At 34.8% G+C, this 22138-nt stretch overlaps 1 protein-coding gene across 1 annotated transcript; it reads right to left on the reverse strand.

Annotated features, from left to right (window-relative positions):
* Positions 1–1868: 1868 nt before the first annotated feature.
* Positions 1869–9034, reverse strand: LOC137920027 (uncharacterized). The gene is made up of 4 exons (XM_068763259.1): positions 8444–9034; positions 7796–8294; positions 5131–7713; positions 1869–1948 (listed from the first exon to the last, which is right to left on the reverse strand). Exons 1-4 carry the CDS (start codon positions 9032–9034, stop codon positions 1869–1871), a joined length of 3753 nt encoding a protein of 1250 aa, XP_068619360.1.
* Positions 9035–22138: the final 13104 nt, after the last annotated feature.

Below are 22138 nucleotides of genomic sequence, written 5' to 3' on the forward strand. Positions count from 1 at the left end.
CACTTTTTAATAAAGATAAATTTAGCAGTATTACGGTATATTAAATATGGATAAATAAAAATGGTTTGAATAAATTTAATGTATGGTTTAAGCAAGCATGCACAACGTTGTATAACATTATATTAAAACTTTATGCTCCCAGAGTTTGTGCTCTGTGCGTTACAAGACTTGCATGAAGTTATGAGACCATTATTAATGCAAAATTTTGAAACTATTCGTAGAAAAGCAAAAAAAAAGTTTACGGAATTTATAATGATAACATAAAAAAGATATTCGAAATTTTCGATTGTAACATGCGACTTTGAAAGTTTTAAAAAAAGGATATATTGAAAACGAGGCCACAATTTAAAAGAAGTCAATACAATTAAATAATATATAAAATAAATAATAAAATTAAAAGACTGGGTCCATCCGCTTTACAACGCATTTTAGCACACTCATTACTTCTTCTCAAAAGTTAAATATAAGTTAGAGATAAGATATATTTCACCGTCAGATGCGCACACTCGGTTCGAAAAGCCGCTGAGGAAGTGTTTATTTATTGCCTAAGACAATCTCTGACAGACCTCGAGGGTTAAAGATATATGGTAATAAAAGTAGTTGAAATAAATAACAAATCAATGTATCATTATATGTACCTGTAAGAAATACCAGTTGCAGATAAGAAATTTTGTTTTGAAAATTGGTTCAAAGGCATGACACTGATATAGAATTTTATTAAAATAGTAAATAATAAGACAAGATAATAACATTTAACAACAACTACAAACCATCTTATGAAAATTATTTATCAATGTCTAAAATAACCGAGCGATGACAAAAATTCTAACAGAGAATAAAGTCGGCTCCGAAAATTAATTTGTAACTTTTTACTATCCCTTTTAATGTACTATTCGACGGTCTTATGGGCCTTAAAAGTTTAATGCGGGGTCGCGGAAATTTAGACATACACTTTGTCTACACTTTGTTTTAATAACTTTATATTAAATTCTACGCTTTGAAGAATTATTTGAATAATCATTTAAATTTTAATAGATTATATGGCGACTAATAACAACGCCAAAAACGCCACTTTTCTTTTTGTTTTACAATGAAATCTTAAAATGTGCAATAAATGTGAATGAATGCCCTCTAAACGTTGAATAGGCCTATATCCGATTTCTACCAATTTAAAACCCCATCGGTGTGTTAAATGGATTGAAATCGCTGCTCTCCCCGCTGGTAAGGAACTGTTGTAACTTCGATCAGAACGCGTCGCAGTTTTGCGCCGTACTAGTTTGAATAGCTCGTAGTAATGTATGCGTTGTTCACGTAACTAACGAAATTAAATTGGCTCTATCTTTCTCTCTCCTGCATCTCATTTCAGACCATAAAACTCCATCGTCTGCCGCTAAAGGTAGTGGAAGTTCAGGGCCCTGAAAAATCCGCGACAACGATGGCGCTTCATGATGTTCTCTGGCGATTCCGTTTAGCTGCGTCTTTTAGGACCGTGACGGTTTCACAGAAGCATACCTCAGCCCATGTAGCTGATGCGCTCTTTGCACTCAGCATGGGCGACATGATTGAGAACATCCAATCTTACATAGATAATTACCGAATCGAACGTGATCGTGTCTAAGAAGATACAGTAAAAAAATTGTGATGAATGATATGAGAAAACGCTAAAAGAAATACTGAAAAATTATTTGAAACCTAACTCCCTGCGGCGTTCCCGTCATTGGACCACCTCGAGTACTCCGTCTGGCTTATTATCGCTGGCCTGGCGGAGGATGCGAGTTTGGGAGTTCATAATTCTAAATGTTATCGAGCTATCTATATCTGCTATGCCATATGGATGATGTAGATCGTATTCCTACAGACTGGAGTGGCTAGCCTCCTTTCCCACATGGATACTCTGTACAAACATACCAATCATACGAGCTTCGCATAGTGACGGGGAACTTCCTTCCTGAAACCCAAGAGTTTTGTCAGCATTTTTTGCATGGTTCTCGCTATCTTATCAATACGAAATATGAGGCATTCGATGTGCTCTTCGAAACTACCGTGACAATCTAGAGAAACACCGAACCCAAATGATTAATAAATACTTGAAGAATTTATAATCACATGTCAATGTCATATTGACCAATTGTGGCAGTAACGGACAGACAGAAGATATTTCACTAAAAGACCTTCCGTGCTACGCCAGACACACCTTTTCATGAAAAGTCGCAGTAATTGGACAGTGTTAGTCATAACCCTACCTTTTACGGACTAACTAAAACTAAAAGAATGAAGAAAGTAACGTAAGATACGATATCCGAACGATGTCTTATACTAAGCTTTTAAACGAAGGTATCAAAGAGATTCTTGAACTTCGTAAATACAAAGTGTTTCCGAGAGTTAAGAACTTCCGGCGAAGCTAGATGTTCGCGGTTTAATCTGCACATTGGACGGGTAGCGTTTGAAAATAACATCGACTGTAGTATCCGATGCAGTTATATGAACTTTTAACTAATTTTTTATTGATGAAATTAATCAAAGATTTCACAATCAAGTTAGACATAAATAAAGACATTCATTTATTTTTATACAATGTATATGATTGCTGCGTTCCCTTCCGACTGGTTGTCGCCGAATTATAGTGACTTGACAACAGTAGCAATGGCCTGTTCACCATTAAAAACCTATGTAGCTGGATGAAAGGGAGAGCGTGAATATAAAAATGAAAATGAAAAAATATTAATAATATTAGTCCTGTCCCTAAAATAAAGTGGAACTAGGTAAATATAGAAAAACGAGAAGCCGCCAATAACTAGGGTTTTTAAAAAAACTACATAACTGGAATGCGGCGTAAGGTTATACTGAGGCTTACTCTGAGTGGACATTGATTCACCTCGGAGATGTGCAAGGCCGCCACGCAGAGATGGATATGTCTGCCTCTGCTTTCTGTCAAGGAGGAGGAGAAGGGCCTGTATTGTGATGTACTGCTCTATCTATACTAATTAACCTCGCAGCATTTGGTGTAAAGGCTGTGAGAAATAGTCATCTTTTACGGCTGAATATTGGTTGGCAGTGGAGCCACCCACGACTAGATTCTGGCAGTATGTTGTTAACAGTCGCTGGCGGCGATCATGTTTTTATTCATCTACTCTCATTATCCGCCTTTTTCAATACAGTAGTTTTAATAGCATTAAAGTCCTATTTGTTTCGCATAACGTAGAAAATTTTTTGGTTTAAGTTTCAGTTCTATACTTCATAGTACCAAAATATGCTGGAAAATATTCATAAAATTATATGTAATAATTCATTTAATATTTATCCTCGTAATTCTTAATTGCTCTTTGTTCTCTGTGGCGCAAGTTCAAGCTTTTGAATCAAAGAACAAAGCTAGCTTAAATAATAGTATTTTTAATCCTTCTGCAACATAATTACTGCTGTTCCTTTTCAATGGAGTAATTTCATTACGTGAATTCTACTTGCGTTTCCTTTTGCGGAAAATGCACCATCTCGTGTATAATTTGATTGTGATGTCTTGTCTATGTATATGTAGTTTCAAAAAATTATAACTGTACAAAATGTTGAATAATTTCATCCATAACATAAATCTTTTTCACTACATTATACATACAAATACTTTTGTTAAGAAATGTACAATAATTCAACAAAAACCTCAATTTTCAACTGAAAATATTGAACAAGTACGTAAACTTTATACTGTTTCTCATCTAAACAAAAACATTATTTACTTAAATATTAGTTGTTCCACTCTCGATTAAATTGTTTATTTGATGACTTTGAATCTCATTTAGATGTCAAATGTCACATTGGCGCCCAAAATAGTTATTATTAAGTGAATGTGATTTACTGTACCCGGCGAAAAATATTGCATTTCGACCTTTGGAAAGAGACAATTGGCTAATTTGGCTTCGTAGAGCGTTATCTCTGCCCCACACTACATATGTGACGTTTTGTCAGTCGTGCAACAGTGATAACGCTCAACGAAGTCGAATTAGCGGATTGTCTCTTTCCAAAAGTCGATGTGCAATATTCATCGCCGAGTATTGCAATTTTAATATACATTCATAGACAACAAAGGAGCTATATATATACAAAACTCCTGGAATCACTGTATTTATAAAAATTAATCCCTAGTTGATCACTTCATATTTGGAGAAACATTTCACCGTTTTTTTTTACAATAAACTTGAACAATTTAATAAAAAGTATTGACTAAAATTATTAATTTTTTTTTTTCTAGCTGACCCGGCGAACTTTGTTCCGCTTTAATGGCAATAAATAAGCAGATTGTGTTTTTTTTTTGGAAAAATTACAAAAAAAAATTAAATAACTACATTAATCATTCATTATTATTTCTGTATTTTAGTACATAGGTTGCTCTTCACTTAAGTACCTTGTGATACACGACATTTTTTGTTTTATTATCAGGCGCAAAAACAAACAACGCAGATGGTCTTCCGACCCGTGAACATGCCACGTATAATTGACCATGTGAAAAACATGAATGTTCTAGATTTAAACCACAAACTTTTAAGGATTGGCCTTGTGATTTGTTGATGGTCATGGCGAATGCAAGACGTATCGGAAATTGAAGTCTTTTAAATTCAAACGGCATATCGGTTGGGATCATCGGGATCCTCGGAATGAGAACTTCCTCACCTTTGAATTTTCCTATCATTATCGTAGCGTAAATTACATTGTTCATCAATTTACTAACTACCAAACGCGTACCGTTGCACAGTTTTGGTTGGTTTATGTTTCGAAGCATGATTACTACGGAGCCAACCTTTAGGCGTAAATTGTGCGGTGGTAAGCCAGGCACGTCCAAAGAGTATAAAAATTCAATTGGATAGTTGGTGGCTTCATCTTCATTTGTGACGCAGTCAATAGATTTGAATGAATGCATTGTTCCAATGATCTTATTTTGAATTATGTAGTTCAGGTCATCTACATCTTTATTCTTAGCCGCTAAAATTGCTCGCTCACTCAACCATTCATTATTTTTGTAGTTAGAAATAATATTTGGAAATACATTGTTGATAAGTTCGTCTTTTGATGAGACAAAATTACAGAAATTATTTGGAAATGATATTAATCCGCTCGATTCATCGACAGGTACTTGACCATTACCGATAGTCAGCAATTGCTCCGAGAAATCTTCAGCAGATGTATCATTAAGCAATGTAACTCTCATGTTTGTTGTCAGCTGCAGTTTCTTCACATAGCGCCATAGATTTGACGATTTGAGGCAAGCGTTTATTTCATCGGCAGCCGTAGATCTTGGAATTACTGGCAGTATTTGGCGGAAATCGCCAGACAGTAAAATCATTGCTCCTCCAAAACATCTCGAGTCATTGCGTAAATCTTTTAATGTTCGGTTAAGTGCTTCTAATGCACGTTTATGCGCCATTGTGCATTCGTCCGAGATGATGATTTTCGATGCTGCTAAAACTTTGGCCATTGCTGAGTGTTTTGCAATATTACACGTTGGTTCTTCGATAGTTTGAAGATTTAACGGTAATTTGAATGCTGAATGAGCCGTACGGCATCCTTCTAACAATGTGGCTGCTATTCCAGAAGAAGCAACTGCAACCGCTATGTTGGATCTCGCCCGAACAGTTGCTAAAACTAATGACATAAGGAATGTCTTGCCAGTTCCACCAGGGGCATCTAGGAAATATAAACCACCATTTTCATCAGCGATTGCCTTCATTAAAGTATCATAAACTTCCTTTTGTTGGTAATTTAACAGGGGTACATTCCTTTGAACTACTAAATCTAATTCCTGGTGATCATATTCACGTTCCCGTTCCAATTCTCGATTAAATGCGTCATTCATTTCACGATTTGGCGCTGGCATTCCTAACCTGATTAATAAATTACCGCACATGAGGTAACACATATCTTCGATCAAGAGTAAAGCACGATTATGTATCTCCTCATTCATCTTAATATCGTGATTTCTGGAACTGACACGACTTTGATGTAAAATATCTTCTGACATACTATCCTTGTATTTGTGCCACAGGTTACATGGGTTTGATGGAAAACATGTCGAAATTATGATAGCGAATAATGTGCGTATCTGACTTGGAGATGCAGAGATAATGGCTTCAGCGATTGTCGTATCCCAATGGGTATCGTTTTCTAATAAGTTCAATTCTTCACATGCAGCACGATATGTTGGGAATATTACACCATTAACAGTTCGTAGTGTCTCAAATGAAGTTGGCCCACGCACATTTACCAGCAACAACCGCAAATAGAAACATTCATCATTCTTTGGATGAACTGTATACATACGACCAAGAGCATCAGTAGAACGCACATCTGGATACCCAGGAACCGTATCACCTTGCTTCCGTCTTTGAAAATTCTTGGATGAAGCATTCCAAGTATAATAACGTGGCATCTCCGAGTAAAGCAAAGTTTGTGCAAACTGATCGCTTTGGCAGATTGCAAAAAAACTGGTCAATGTAGTTGCTGGAGGTGTTTCAGCACGTTGCGTAGCATTCGAAGCCGTGAAATATACTTGTTGACCATTCTCCAGATGCACCGCCAAATGTATAACAGTAGGATGACGTTCGTGAATTGGAAATGCGAATATACGCCAAATCGCTTCATTACAGTTCACATAACGACCAACTTGATAGCGTGAAATTTCATCGTTGGTATTTGAGGATTGCAATCCAAAAACCGCCATATCACTGCCTTTCGTAACATATTTGCAAATATATTTTATGGACTTAACTGAATTGCAGTATTCAACGTTGCAATGTGTTTTGAACGTTTTAGAAATAAGTGGCGAATATGGAACAATCCAACTGTTGTCGACAACGAAATCCATTCTTTTCACTTTCGTTGTGACAGTTCGACCGTTGCTATCTGGTGATCGACGCCGATACAGCGGATACCCATCGTTGCCAGTGACAGTCTCCGCCGTTAATTTCCGTGGATATCGTTTAGAGCACTTTCCATCGACCATGCAAGGTGATTGGGGATTGATGGCACCACACGGTCCATGAATCATATTAGTAGTAACAACATCATGTAGGTCTGGATCGACTTTATGATCAGGAATCTCGGCACATATGATATCATCTATTTGGTCAGGCTGAATTCTTTCCACTAACCAAATAAGAATGTGTGCGTGCGGCAGGCCTCGCTTTTGCCATTCGATTGAATACATCCAGCATCGAGTATCTCCAAAGACGCGTTGTTTAACAATAAAGTTCATCAGGGACCGAATTTTTTGCCTGAATATACGTGCTGTGATGTCGTGTCTATCATTTGATGTTTGTCCGGGAAGAAGCAATTGAGTAATTTCTATCCATTTTGGATTACAGGTAAAAGTAATAAAGAGATCTGGCCGGCCGTAGTGACGAACATAAGTCATTGCATCTTGTGCGTAGTCATGCATATGACGTGGGCTACCAATGTACGTCGCCGGCAGAATAGTTAATCGACCAATATTAGCTGCATTTCCTTCAGTACTAACTGCATCACGTAAATGGATGTACTCCACTGAACGCAGTCTAGCTTGGTTCAACCTAATAAATATTAAACGTTCCGTTTCTATTTTTACATACATGTCAACGCAATACTGCTGAAACAATCGACGAAACCGCAGCAAATAGTTGTCAGCATTTTGACGAATCGTCAAACGATATGCATAATAATTCATTGAGCTAACTTTCTTTGTAGTTTCTTCACCTGAAATTCAAAATTTGATAATTAACCATTTCAAAGACAAATAATACAGACATTAACCATTATTAAGATACTGATACTTTACCATTCAATGGATTTATCATTTTAATATTAAAATAATATCCATCTTCTCCTTGCCAATTCATCAGTGGGTTTTGCAATGCGTCATATGATCGATGAGTTTCAGATATTTGTTGCAGTTGCCCAGTATCGCGACGTGTAAGCACAATATCGCGTTTTTCCAATTGTTCACCAACAATCAGGATGGCAACTTCGTCTACTGTTGGAGCATTAAATGTGCGTTCGTGTGTTCCAGATGGCCGTTTATCTGCTTTGATGACAACTTTATAGTCATCATTTGGCATTTGCTCTAAAGCACTCTTAAACAACCTGACCAATGCATGATGTTCATGAAGCAGACACTGCAAGTCTTGAATAATTGCTCGCTTCATTCCTGCATTGATCCCTAGGCGTCGATCAAGTTGTTCTTCCATGTTGCCCATGAAATATATTTGTAAAAATTTATTCTGTGTATCTTCGAAAGGTAGTAATGATCCAATTCGATGGTGGATCTGTCCTTGTATCTACAAAATAAAAACCAGACAGTATTAACTGGGTTATAAACACTTTTACTGTGGGAGAGTAGAGTTCAGTATTAGCAAATATAATACATACCAATAGATAAAGTAAGTTATTCTTTAACTACATTCTATATAAGTACAAAAATAAATACTTTAAAAGTCGGATTAAATCCTCCTTCTTCGATAATGTCTGCCCCAAATGACGTCATTTGGAAACAACTATTGTACTTTCGAGTATTTGCAAGAAAGTGGCGTGATTCTTGTGTTTCGCCACGAAGCAATGAATACAATGGCTCATGTGGCGGAGTCAACACTGGCAATTTCACTTTACCATTAAGGCAGCATAATCCAGGCGTTTCTCCGGAAAACTTTAATGCACCACAATACTCGCAAACAACGTCCATTTGCCCAATGCAAACGCTAGGATGCAAGCTGTAATCATTGCTGCAATCGTATCGAAACGCTGCTCGATTCAAATCAGCTAAATATCTTGTTCTGCGTCGCACATTATCTATTTGTTGCCTTCTGTTGTTCGCTCGACGATTCTGCATTGCCAACCGAGCTGTTTCACGGGCTGCTTCACTTTGCTCTCGTGATTGAGAAGCACGAAGTCGAGCCATACTATCGCGGCGCTGTTCACGTGCAATTTCTTGTTCTTCTTCAGTCCTTTCATTTGCAGTATTTTGTATTCTTCTTGCATTACGGCTTTGTCGGGAAAGATTCGATCGTCTTGGTCGCGGCATTATTAATTAAACTTCACTTCACTTCGATCCACTTGTTAATTATTTATTTAATAGAAATAGTTTTAATATTGATTTCTTACAAATATCAAATTGTCATCCATACGTCAATACATAGCTGTCATTTTACGTCAATTACATAGCTGTCATTTGCGTTTTGTTATTCCAAGTCTGATTCTTTTTTGTTACACCACGTTTTATAGTGACTGACGTTTCATGTCAAGTCACACGGGAACGCTGTCAAACGGGATAAAAAGTATCCTATGTCCATCTCCTGGCTCTAAGCTACCTCCCTACCAATTTTCAGCCGAATCTGTTCTGCCGTTCTTGAGTTATAAGTGGTGTAACTAAAACGACTTTCTTTTATATATATAAGATTGAAACTTCGCTTTGACAGTTCACGCGCTGCAAATTTATTTTGTCGTGTACAGCTGAATCGGTTAGTATCTATCGATTATAAAATTTGTTTATTTATAATCTAATTAATCAACAAATACAGTCAATACTTTCTGATATATGTCACGTTAAGTTACAGGAATATGACGGGCCAGTAATTTCAGGTTGTGAGATATATAAAAGTATTAAGCATGTTTCATTTCTAAAAATGAAAGGGAAATCAGGTAAAATAGAAATCTTTTTCATTAATTAGCTTTATGAAAAGAACAACATTGCTGAAAAGAAAATCCGTGTTTCTTTCTAAGTGCGCAGTTTCTCGAAATGTTTTTTTTTTTAAATGAGTTCAAGTTTGAAAATTAGTATTGGAAATGGAGCAAGACTTAGGGAAATCAACAATTTTCGAGTAGCCAGTAACTTCTGACACCACAAAGTATGTCGGGATCGATCATCATCATCATCGACGTTCACTTCTGGACACAGGCCTCCTCTTATAGATTTGCAACTAGAACGGTCGGAAGCGGTTAAAACTATAAGAATATAAATAATTACATTTTCACTAATATTCTAAAATAATTGACGGTATTATATCAAATTAATTAATGGAAGCAAAATCGCTAACGGATTTTATGCAAAACAAGAGTTTCACTTCAATGAAAATTGTTAGCCGAACAAACAACTAACGAGCTTGCGATAACTGAGGTCAACGGCTTAATGTAATCCGAAGTGCGAAATCGTTTATCCAACTCACGGATTTTTTTAACATCATGCTATTTTAAAAACAAATCAAATGTTATTCGGTTTGTTATCATTGTCTTTTCCACTGTTACTTCTCTATATATTTTTATTATCCAATTGTCGATCTTATGATGGATTATATTTATCCAACGTAGCCTAGTATTGCAGAAAAGTATGAACAAATATGTGATGTCGTAAATATCTATAGGTTACGTCATTATAATCCTACATCAGTTTTTTATAACACTTTAGTGAATAAAACCCTGTTAAACTGTAACAAATGTATTTCACACTTTTTTCACATAATTATGTGCCTATGGATTTAATTGTCAAAGATAAAATTCATCTATTCAACATAGGAACTTTTAACAAACATCGTATCGACCATCAACTCATGTACATATTTTTAAACCTGTTTTATTTTTGACTCTACTCTCCTTCGCGAGGTGTCATAGTTGTGAAGAAGAAGCAGTGAGAAGCTCCAGTATAGAATATTTACCCTAAAAAATTTTCATCACATAATCAAAATTACCTCACAAGTACATAACCATCATTTCAGGCGTACGACATCCAATAGTAAACACAGGTCTCCCCTATAGATTTTCAATAAGACCGGTTGAAAGTGGTCTACATCCAAAGTCTTTCAACGACTTTAACAAAGCCGTCTCTCTACTTTTTAAGTTACACCCTACGCTGCTCTTGCCGGTCCGTAATTTCCACACTAGAAGTAAAAGATCTCAGCGACCGCCCGATCTGCGCGCTGTGTGCTCTGCCCACTGCTCCTTCAACTAGCTAATCCTTCAAGCATGTGCTCCTTTTGAAAATAACCTATTTTTATTTGTCGTCGGATCTCCTTATTCGTGATTCAAATGCGTAGCTCTTTGAGTCACAGTAAGATTGCCAAGAGAGTAATAGAGAGGTGCAAAGTGAGAAACCACGTTTCAGTGCCAAAAGTTACCACAGATAGCTTATATTGATAATTTTTTTTTTTAGAGATGTGGTTCCAACTCTACCAAAATTTTGATATATAGTTCAGAAGATATCTAAAACTTCGTTTAATATATGTTATGAAATATATCCGACATAATTATTTTTTTTTTAATTTCGCTGAAAGCCAAGGTTTTTTTATTTTAAATTTTATGTATAAAAAAAATTAAGCCATATAGCAACAACAAATATTTTAGCATTTAAGTACATACTTTAAAATTAATCAAACATCAACAAAATTTATAATAGAAAATAAACTGGTCAGAAAATTAATTTGTAACATTTTACAATCCCATTTAATGTACGATTTGACGATCTTATGGAGACTTAAAAGTTTTATACCGGATCTTGGAAATTTAGACGTACACTTCGTGTACAATTTATTCCAACAACGATATTAAATATAGTGTTCAAAATAATCTTATTAACCATTACTAGAATTATTATCACATCTGTCGTAAACTTGTATGTCTCATCTCAAAAATAAAACACGGACTTAATTGGTCGTAGGCCCTTCTCAGACCACAGCGCATTTGGAGCTCTAGTAGTTTAATTCTAAGATACCTTTGCAGGGGACCTCTGTTTCATTCTAGTTTTTACACAATTCAACTCTTTTGGCTTGATCCGGATCCCCCTTCGGCTCACCTGTGGTCCACGCAGCCGTCCCAACCCGCAAGCACACTCCAGCAAATACCCCGTCGAAGCTCTACCGCGAAGAGCCTTAACAACGTGCGAGCGTCCCCGTGAAACTGGTAGGCGCCCTACCAGCTTTAATTTTTAGTATTTTTAAATCTAGTTCACGGACCCTTCTGCTCCGTGAACTCAGAACCGATGAGGCTGTAAAAGCCCTAGGGCTAACAGCTTTAACATCAACCGAGAAAAAGCAAAAAAGCAAAGCCAATCCGGAAATACAGTAGAAGAGTTTGTGTAATCACAATCATCAATCATCCCACAAATCCCCCAAATTGCAAATATCACTTGCCACTGGCAATTGTGTCTAGACCAATAAAATAAATAAACGGCATAAACTTATTTTAAAATAACAAGTCTTCTTCAGACAACATTCTGGAGCGACAAACATGAAGTTATGTGAATTATTCAATAAAAATCATAGCTCTTATAACGATTATTTACGAAATACCTTAGCATACCTTAAGATAGAATAGTAATATTAATAAAAATGTAGAGTAGTATTATTAAACAAAAACACCCAACAGCAAAAAAAAAACAGAAAACTACACAATGTTAGTAAAGAGAAATCTGAAAATAATGAATAATACGTTAAGATAATACAGCACCAAACTAAGTGATATTCCGCGCCGGCGCTGCTAAAAGCACTCCCATAATGACGCCCCGCTTGCAATCTGCCGTATAAACGTTTTACTTCTTGATGCATTCGCTTTCGAGCTGCGAACGTATCACTTTTAACTCTAAAAAGCCTCCCGATGCTTACTGCGACAGTCTCCGCCCGGAATGCACATCGCAAACACTACTAGAGTAAAGCGAATAATATTCATTCCTTTCCATGATTTATATTGGAAGAATGAATTTTTAAAAAAGTTAATTACGAAATTCAAAAAGAGGTATACAATAAGCCAAACCGAAACGTAATAATTTGAATTTATCATAACGAATTCTGTGACAAGATTGCTATGGTGTATCACATTCATAAAAATGCTTTACTGACAGATAACTTGATTAATCATAAACAATACATATCACACCGACAAACAATTAAAGCACACAAATAAGTAAAGTATCTGCCACCAAATGTGATAAAGTAACATAGCAGTGCTAGTCTTTAAATTAAATTTATTTGTATGTTCATATCAAGCTGAGGTAGCCCAGCGATAGATGGCTACGACTTGCGATCTAAGTCCCGAGTTCTATCTCTGGGATACAATTTTATGTAATTCATACCATGTGCTTCAATTATATACGAATAACACTGCTCACAAGCAAACTTCCAGTGCAGCAGCGTCCTCGACGTACCATAATACCTACACTGCGATCGTCAACTTGCCTACCAAGCATGGCGATTATGGTATATTCCCTCATAAAAATCTCTGGCGGAAGCCTATGACTTGCAGTGGATGTATATGTGCTGAAACGGTGAAAATACTTAGGAAGATGATTTTGGAAAGTGGATAGTCATCGTTTTTAGCCAATACAATTTCACGTATCTTTGAACCGGTACCAGTTCAATACAGATTTATATTTATATTCTAGACAATTTCATTGGCTAAAAAAGAACAGACGAAATAATTCTAAACACAATTTTCCAATATGGTGGTGGAAAAGCTTTCTCACGACGTAGATAACCAAGAAATCACAAACAAAAATTCTTATATGTGACATCATTTTTAACTTAAATATCCGTTTATTCCTTAAGTAACGTAAGTATAAATCTCAACGACGTAGATGCAAGAGCGCTTAAAAGGAAATTGCGGTGCACTCGTGTTCATAACCAAACCCGCTGTTTGCTTGGCTTTATTTAGTTTACGATCACTTTAGAAACGCGTTCCTCTAATACTTTTACTAGTATTTTTATGAAGCCTATATTTTATTATCTTTTAAAAACATTTTTGCTTTAACATCGTATTTATTTAAAAAATAAATCGATTGCCCTGAAGTTAAGAGCTCAATGTCAAAAGCAAATTTTTACAAACAAGTAATTTATCAAAAAGCTAATTTTGTAGCTGAGAGCATAATGTCGTTGGAATCACTTATCGTTTCAGCTCGTAGACACCCCTACTGTAAGGTATAGGTCTCCCTAGGAGATATCTATGGGGGGATTTACCATAATTGCCACGCATAGCAGACGGGTTGGCAATCGCAGTGTGGTATTATGGTACGCAGAGGACGCTGCTGCCTACTCTCTGGATACTTATTTGTGAGCAGTGGCAATCTCGTGTAATTAATGCACAAAGTGTGAATTATGTGAGACTGTATCCCAGGAATCGAACCTTTGATCAACGATCGCAATCGTTCTCTACCGCTGAGCTACTACTGCTTGTGTAGCTGTTATTGATATCGTATTTAAGAATATAAACGTCAATTTTCGTTCAGTTTATTCTACTATTGGTAATCATTATCATTATTTCAGCTGTAAGATGTCTACAGCTAGAAATACGCCTATTTATTAGATTTCTCGGGGTTTTAGATTAAGTGTCCTTTACGTCCTGTTCCTTCGTATTCACGTAATCTGCAAATGCTACTTAGACAGCAGTGTAAGTTTGGCAAAAAATATATAGATTCCCAGTAGAAGGTGGTCTGCATCAAGAGTCTTACGAGGACCTTAAAAAGGTCGTTAGTCCACCTTGTCATGTGCTATGTTGCTATATTATCAAAGTAATATTTTAATCGACTATAATACGAAATATAACGAATAAAACGTTAATAATGTCAAACCAATACGTTTTAAAAACTTTCGAGGAACTTTATTGTAATGGTTTGTTATTGGAATCTCATACAACACGTAGGTATTGTACAAACCGTACAGTTATTTCGACTCCGCACAAATTACATTTCGAGTAAACAGACGATACAATTATACAGCAGTTAAACGGAAGTAAACAGTTTATTCGATTTTTTATATAAAGGATAGTAAACTCCATTTTCGTGATTCATATTTTTAATTTAATACTTTGTGGATTAATAATTACACTTATAACTTATATTAACAAATTCATTTTCATTCATTATGTGTAAAAAGAAATAATAATATGTTTTGTAAACCAAAATTTAAAAATTTATATCATAGGAGTGTAGGATACACTTTCGTTAAACATTTAATTTCATTTGTTAATAAAGGAATACACCGTGAAATGTATAATACGTAAATGAAATGTTACTAATTCCAACCATAATTTCCCTGGAGAATGTAATCTTTAATTAAAATTCTGTTCCTTGTAATTTTTAACAACTAAGTAACTTTATATAGAGATAAATGCAACACCTAATGTAGCTAGTTACATATTATATATTGAACGGTACACTATGAATAAATTTTACTACGGAAGTTAAGTTATATTATCATAATATTCACACATATTTAAACAAATTATTTTTGAAACTCCCATGTATAACTTAAATCTGGTCTAGCTGCTGGCGTTTGAGTCTTTATTTGTTGTTAAATTAGTTTTACTGGTTATTAACAGCTAGTTAAAATTCCGTTTATAAAATAATTATTTGCTATAAATATATGATAGCAGTCTAGAGCAGTTATTTGGATTAGACGTCGTGAAACAGTGTTTGCCTAAAGATCGATTTTTCTAAGCAATATATATTTTTTCTCTTTCTTTCTCAAATATATATATATATATATATATATATATATATATCTCAGCCCATCAAGCACATACCATTATTTCAACCGTAGGATGCCCACTGCTAGACGGAAGCCTCCCCCGTAAATCTCCAAAAGGTCCGGTTGGAAGCGGATTATCTAGTCTTCCGATTACCTTTACAAAGTTGCCTGTCTAACTCCCACCCATGGTGAACGACAGACGCTGCGCTTACAAGTCTGTGATCTCCGCTCCAGAACCTTGAAGGTCTAGGTCTTTGAGGTTGTATTGTTACCGGGTTGTCGCTAGCAGCCATCTGTACATATATATAATTTATAAATGAACCAGCGTCCATCTGTTGGTACATCTGGTGTTGTAAATTATAAGGTATACCTTCGGGAAGGTTTTTGAAAAATTGTATTTTTACTAGTTTTTTATATTTGGTATAAAAATCTGCATTTTTGTTCAGATTTTTAATTTCATGCATAACACTGCAACAAGTGAATGGATACACCTAGTTAAAAAGATACGTAAATAAAAGTAGTAATCATCATTTTAATAACTCGTTATATGAAAAATGCATTTACATTTTAAATCTTTTATAAAATTCAACTTCATGACAAGATAAAATTTTAATATCGTATTCGCAGAGGCGTAGGGGTATTACATGATCTAAATATTTAATCTCATGCCGGGTTCAGCTTTCTTTTCTTTTGTTCGAAAACACATTCCATAAAATGTTGCTAATAAAAATTACAATATTTATGTATTTAAAAATCTGACACTTGCTAACAAATTTTCGATCAAGCAAGTCTCGAAAGCCAAAGACGATATAGATACAAGACTAATAAAACACACTATCTTATTCACACCAATCCATAAGCCTACAAAAATTAAACACATTAATAAAATTTTAAATCCCACAAAATTTTGATTAAGCAAGGGATTCAAACGATTTTCCACAATAGCTATTCTTGACAGGTGACACTTTAAATTACGTTAAATTCTTCTATTACGTCTGTCAGGTCAGCTGTTAATAAATAAATTTTAACACAAAATTAAATTAAAGTAATTACTCTCTCAAATAGTTCTATAGAAGCGTACAATACGGTCACATTTCTTTCGATGATAGAAAATACATTCTGTTGAATGTACTCAAGTCAGTATAAAGGACATACGTTCAATTAAATAAATAAGCTTTGGAGCAAGCAACACGTTACAAATAACCTTTCAGCTCCTCCATTACTATTGAAGCGATGGGCAAACGTGCGCGCCGGTTGAAGTTCTGTCTATACAGTCGTTGCCGGGTATACGACAAGCTTCTGTGTACGTGTGTGTGAATGTAAACATTCGTTTGACATTGATTTATGGACTCTCTTTAGGAAGACGTGACCGCAGTTCTAAATATACTTATGTTTCAAATTATTGTTTAAAATACACTCAAAAGATATGATAGTATCACCTAGATTTTTTTTCTCTTTTCATTCCATTCATCCTAGTCGTTTCAGCCTATTTACGTACAATCCAAGATGTAGGTCTATCTCAATGATATATGAAGGGATATACTAAAATCACCACGTTCGGCAGGCAGGTTGGAGATCAAAGTATGGTATTATGGTACGCAGAGGACGCTGCTGCCCATCTTCTGGAAACTTGTTTGTGAACAGTAACAATTCTATGTAATTTATGCACAAATTGTGAATAATATATAATTCATGACCTTCGATTGCAAGTCTCATTCCTCTACCGCTAAGCGCGTTTAGTATTTAATACACTAGGCAGGTTTCCTAAAGGTCCAATTCATATTTGTCTAACATGCTGCATATTTTTTTATTTATTTATACTTTTTAGATATCATACAATGGTGTATTTAAAGCCTTATGGCATTCTCTACCAATCAACAGAAACTGGTGCAGTGTTAATCACTCAGTTAAATAAGTCGTAATAGTAAAACGAGCAATATTTTCATTTAAAATACTATATATACGTAATACACACCAATTATCTTAATACTAAACTAATAATTAGGAGATTACTATATACACATAAGTAATATACGTAAGGAAAAGTGAAGACAATTAAGCTGATTCTTCTGGCAATAAACCTTCTATTTGAACTTAGAATGATTTGCTGATTCATAAATATATAGTTAGCATTAAACGGAAGAAAAGTACTCGTATATAACTTAACGCATTTTGAGTCCAAAAACTGTAGCTATTAATAACACTCAAGTAAAATTATTTATCAGTTACAAAATATCTGTGGATTATGCTACTATTCAACATTAGTATCATATTTTACACTACGCTAGTCGGACAATTTTAAAGCGTATAATGTAATACTTGATTTATTTACTAAAAATTAGAACTTAAAACTAACAATAAAAACTGTAAGAATTTCACGGAAATAAGGTTTCCGCATTAATTCCTTCCTTTTACGAGCTCTCAATCCACGCAGTTCTGTAACATATTAAAAATCCATTCAATAGATATAAAGACTTTTTCACACAATTGATTTCAAAGGTCTACTTTGATAAAAAGGAGCGTGGGCTTACTTTGCGTAAGTAGCGGTTCAAACTTAGCTTCATATCAAACAGTTTGTATTATCTATTTACATCTTAAACTGTTATGTTAATTTGGAATATTCTATTTTTGGCTAGATTCTCTATTGCTAGTCACCTCTTGTGGTATGCGAACGGCAAAACAGAGAGGTAGCGAAACGCCAAACCGTTTATTCTAAAGTATCTCGTGTGCGTCTAGTAAATCGTGCTCTTTTCCGTGTCACCGCTCATACACCTTAGGCGGTGATTAAAAGTTTTGCGCACACTGTAACTATGAAACACTGGCAGTGGAATTTGAAAAAATTTCAACCAATGTGTATTATTTATTTTCAGTAGTGTCTTATTTCAAGTCTTGACTTTTCGAAGGGGCTAATCAAATCCTATAAAAACAAATATTTGTTTCATTTTTTCCATGACATGATATTTTTGGACAAAAAATGAAATCTGACAGACAATCGCAATCCTTTGAAATATGCATTGCTTTTTAATTAGCTTTTTAATGATCTCTGGGACATGAGCCTCAGATCAATCAAGCTCAGTACAGATATTGAAAAAATTCACTGTCTTTTTGGTATTTTACGAATACGTAAATTCGATCATTATGCAAGTTTTCTTTAGGATCGAATCGATATTTTCAACGTATTAATAAAAATAAAGAGAAACAAGAGGCGGATACATTTTTTCATATAAAGTATCAATAGGATACATAATCATATGCAGTAAAACGGTAATGTATGATTTTTAAATTTATCATGTTATTTATGAATTTTACTTTTAATAAATTCCAGAAGAGTCCTATTTGATACTTTTATAAAATATAATGAAATTTTGGTTTCTGTCTTTAATTATCATTTTCACGGATATCCTTAATCGTAAAAGTAACTAGATGAATTCATTTCCAAGTTGTATTATCACTTGAGAATCCCTTAACCTGTAATGGAACATTTTTACAAGCTTACTCAAATTCTCTCCTGGATAAACCTATCCTATACATTCCCTAAAGACCGTTCGAAAGCGACAAGCGACAGCGACTTTAACAAGTTCGTCAGTCCAACCTGTGGGTGGATGTCCCACTCGGCATTTACCCATCCAGTGCAACGTAATTTTAGGCATACTCTAAAATGGTAATCTGTAAATAATCATTTATTTATATTATTATCCATTTGTGGCGATCTTTAGTAACGCAAAGATCGCGCCTACAATACGCGAGTGTTTATAGCCTGCGCTGGCGCATCAGGCAACTTCATTTATCTCTGCGCTGGCTACCGCTAACCATTGTTAGCCATGCTCAGGCACTATACGCATGCTTCTTGGTATCGCAACTTTTGTGCAACGTAATAAGCCTAACATTATATTCTTTCGGTTTGCCGTAAATAGTATTTCTGAAATTTATTGTTTTTCACTCCGGCTATAATTAGTTTATATCTCTTCCTATCTGTACTGCGCTAAATTCTAAATTAAACTTTTGATAGTGAACTTTATTCTTTGTGCTTTCTCAACCAAACATCGAACTTATTAGGCAGTGAACAAACAGACATTAACTACACACTCGAGATAATTAAATTTATTTTTATGATATTCCGTTTCATTTTCATATTTTTGATAAAATACAATCAAATTTAGGTACTGTGTAATTTTGTGATGTAAGCATTTTTCAACTTAAACTATGAGGCTGCGTGGTCTTTTGTTCTTGATGATCACTTTTACAAACATCCTTAATGCTAATAGTTAGAGCAATTTATTTCCAAGATCTATTATCAATTAATAAACCATTTCTCTGTTATAAAATATTTCCACGAATTTTAGTTTCATTATCGTCACTATTTCAGCACACATAGGTATCCTCTATATATTTACAAATAGGATTGTTAAGAAACGCCTTACATTTAACGTCTTCTAAAGATCTTCACAAGATCGTCAACGAGCAAACGACCTACGCTGTGCTTGCCGAACTTGGTGAACTATATACCGCAAAACTAACTGTCATTTATTATAATGTTTCAATAAAAACAAAATAATCACGTAGCTCAAGAACTTGTGAATTTGTGAACCTGCGAATCTTGTTGAAAAGATTCGTGTTTCGCGTGTTTGGACCCCGAATTAGTCACTGGCCAGAGGTAGTTTATAATTAGGAGTGCTTAAAGGTGCTCTGATGTAAAATATCGTATCGACGTGTACCGGGGAACAATTTCTACTAACATAAAACTAAACTTGAAGGTGTTTTGTTTTAGGGAGTTCTTTTTCAAACATCCTGTAGTTTCCGTATAAATTTTTTAGTACGTGTTTGGTGCTGTTCAAATGTATCCAGTAGAAAGCTCGATCATTTGGAAGTATCGCGGGAACATTTATTATTACACAGTGCCTGGAGAATGGAACGGAAGCGCTTAACTTTAATCTATTGAGCAACACAGAGCGGAGAATTTGTAAATTACTTTAAAACACTATTTGGTTGAATAAACATTTTGAACAGAAAATTCACGTCAAATTCTTCGACTCTTTTACCTATTACATGAACAAAATTAATCAAGTATTTAATCTATATAGGGTGATCGGTTATGGGCGTAAAAGTTTTAAATCTTTAATACATATTTCAAATAAATTAATTGTTAGAAATTCTAATAAATTTATTGACATCATAAAATGTAAGACCTGCAAATGTACATAGACTAAAACTTTAAATTTTATTTCTATTTAAATTTATATTTACCTTTACCTTTTTTTTATTCATTTTATTTAATTAGGCCTGTTAACAGTTTTCACAATTTACTGTAATATAAAGCGTTCTTATATATATTTATCTTCACCAAATATAAACAATTTTAGACCATAGACGAGCGGAAATATGTTACGTATTGGTGAGTATAAAGAGCGACGCACAAGGCAGACGAAAAGAGTTGTCCTTGCTTCTGTCAACGTTGTTACGCTGTCAGTCGAATATAAGAAGTTTTTCCAAAACTTTATTGTACTGAAAGTATGTGAAAACTTCAAAATTGTACCAATGATATGAATAAATTTATGAAAAGATTACTTGGTAAATAAAATGAAACATAAGGTTTGAAGAGCGATGAGTTATTATTTTCTTCTCATGTGCGGTAATTTTTTACGACGGTACATATTTTAGATAATCAGAATCCTAACAAACTTTGTTGTAGAATTTTGTACATATTCAAAACGATGCGGGGTTTATGTGCGCTTTCTTTTGTTTTATATAACATAGAGTAAATAAAACATGACAAATTTTTATTACGCAGCTCTCGTGTTAATACTGTCACATATATCACGATCCTTTTATGAGTTCCCGGTTCATAAAATTTTGTACCACGTTAGATATACGTAATCGCTTTTACATATTTTTATATTTTTACGTCTTTGTTCAATTTTAATATGTAATTTATTAAGTTATAGTCGTTTTTTACCTCTTTCGTAGCCTTTGCAACGAAAAGGTTGTGTCAGAGTCATACCGGGAACGCTTTTACATACTACAGTAGTATCGTGCCTCAACGTCTTAGGTTAGATCTAGTGATATCTACCCGTTATAACATAGACACGAGGAGATTGAGCTTAACGCTCCACTTTAGATCAGGATCACAGCAGATCACCCAAAATCAGCGCCACGACCTTGCTATAGGAATTTCAAGAAGGCTAGACACTAAGGCTTCGGAAGCCTCCTCTAGCTGCGCATAAGGTAGTAGTACAGATGGTCTTCCTCTCTCTTTCATCAAGTTATGATGAAAAGGTTACTGCATACCGTTTTAAACTATAGGTAATAGATGTGAATATAACGTTATAATAATATTTTATCATCATCATAATAGCTAGAAGTCGACCACATCTAGACAAAAACCTCCTCCTAGTTTTCCAATAACACCGGTTAAAATGTTTGAAACATCCAATGACTTCTATCAATATAAACAAGGTTGTCCGTCCACCTTGGTCTCCCCTTCAAAATCTTAAGCCCAGAGCGACCGTTTTTTCTGCCTGTTACGTGGCCTATCAACTGCCAATTCTATTTGCCAATCTAATGAGCATATCGGTTCATCTAATTCGACTTTCAATCTCGTAGCGAAATCTCGAGCATAGTTCTCTTTATAGCTCGTAGAGAAATTGTGAGCCATTGAAGCCTGAAGTGAGACCCCCACATTT

This window comes from Battus philenor, unplaced genomic scaffold (genome assembly GCF_028537555.1).
Source record: "Battus philenor isolate CCGP_79_NKW_IND1 unplaced genomic scaffold, ilBatPhil1.0.hap1 SCAF_17, whole genome shotgun sequence".
Lineage (NCBI taxonomy): Eukaryota > Metazoa > Arthropoda > Insecta > Lepidoptera > Papilionidae > Battus > Battus philenor.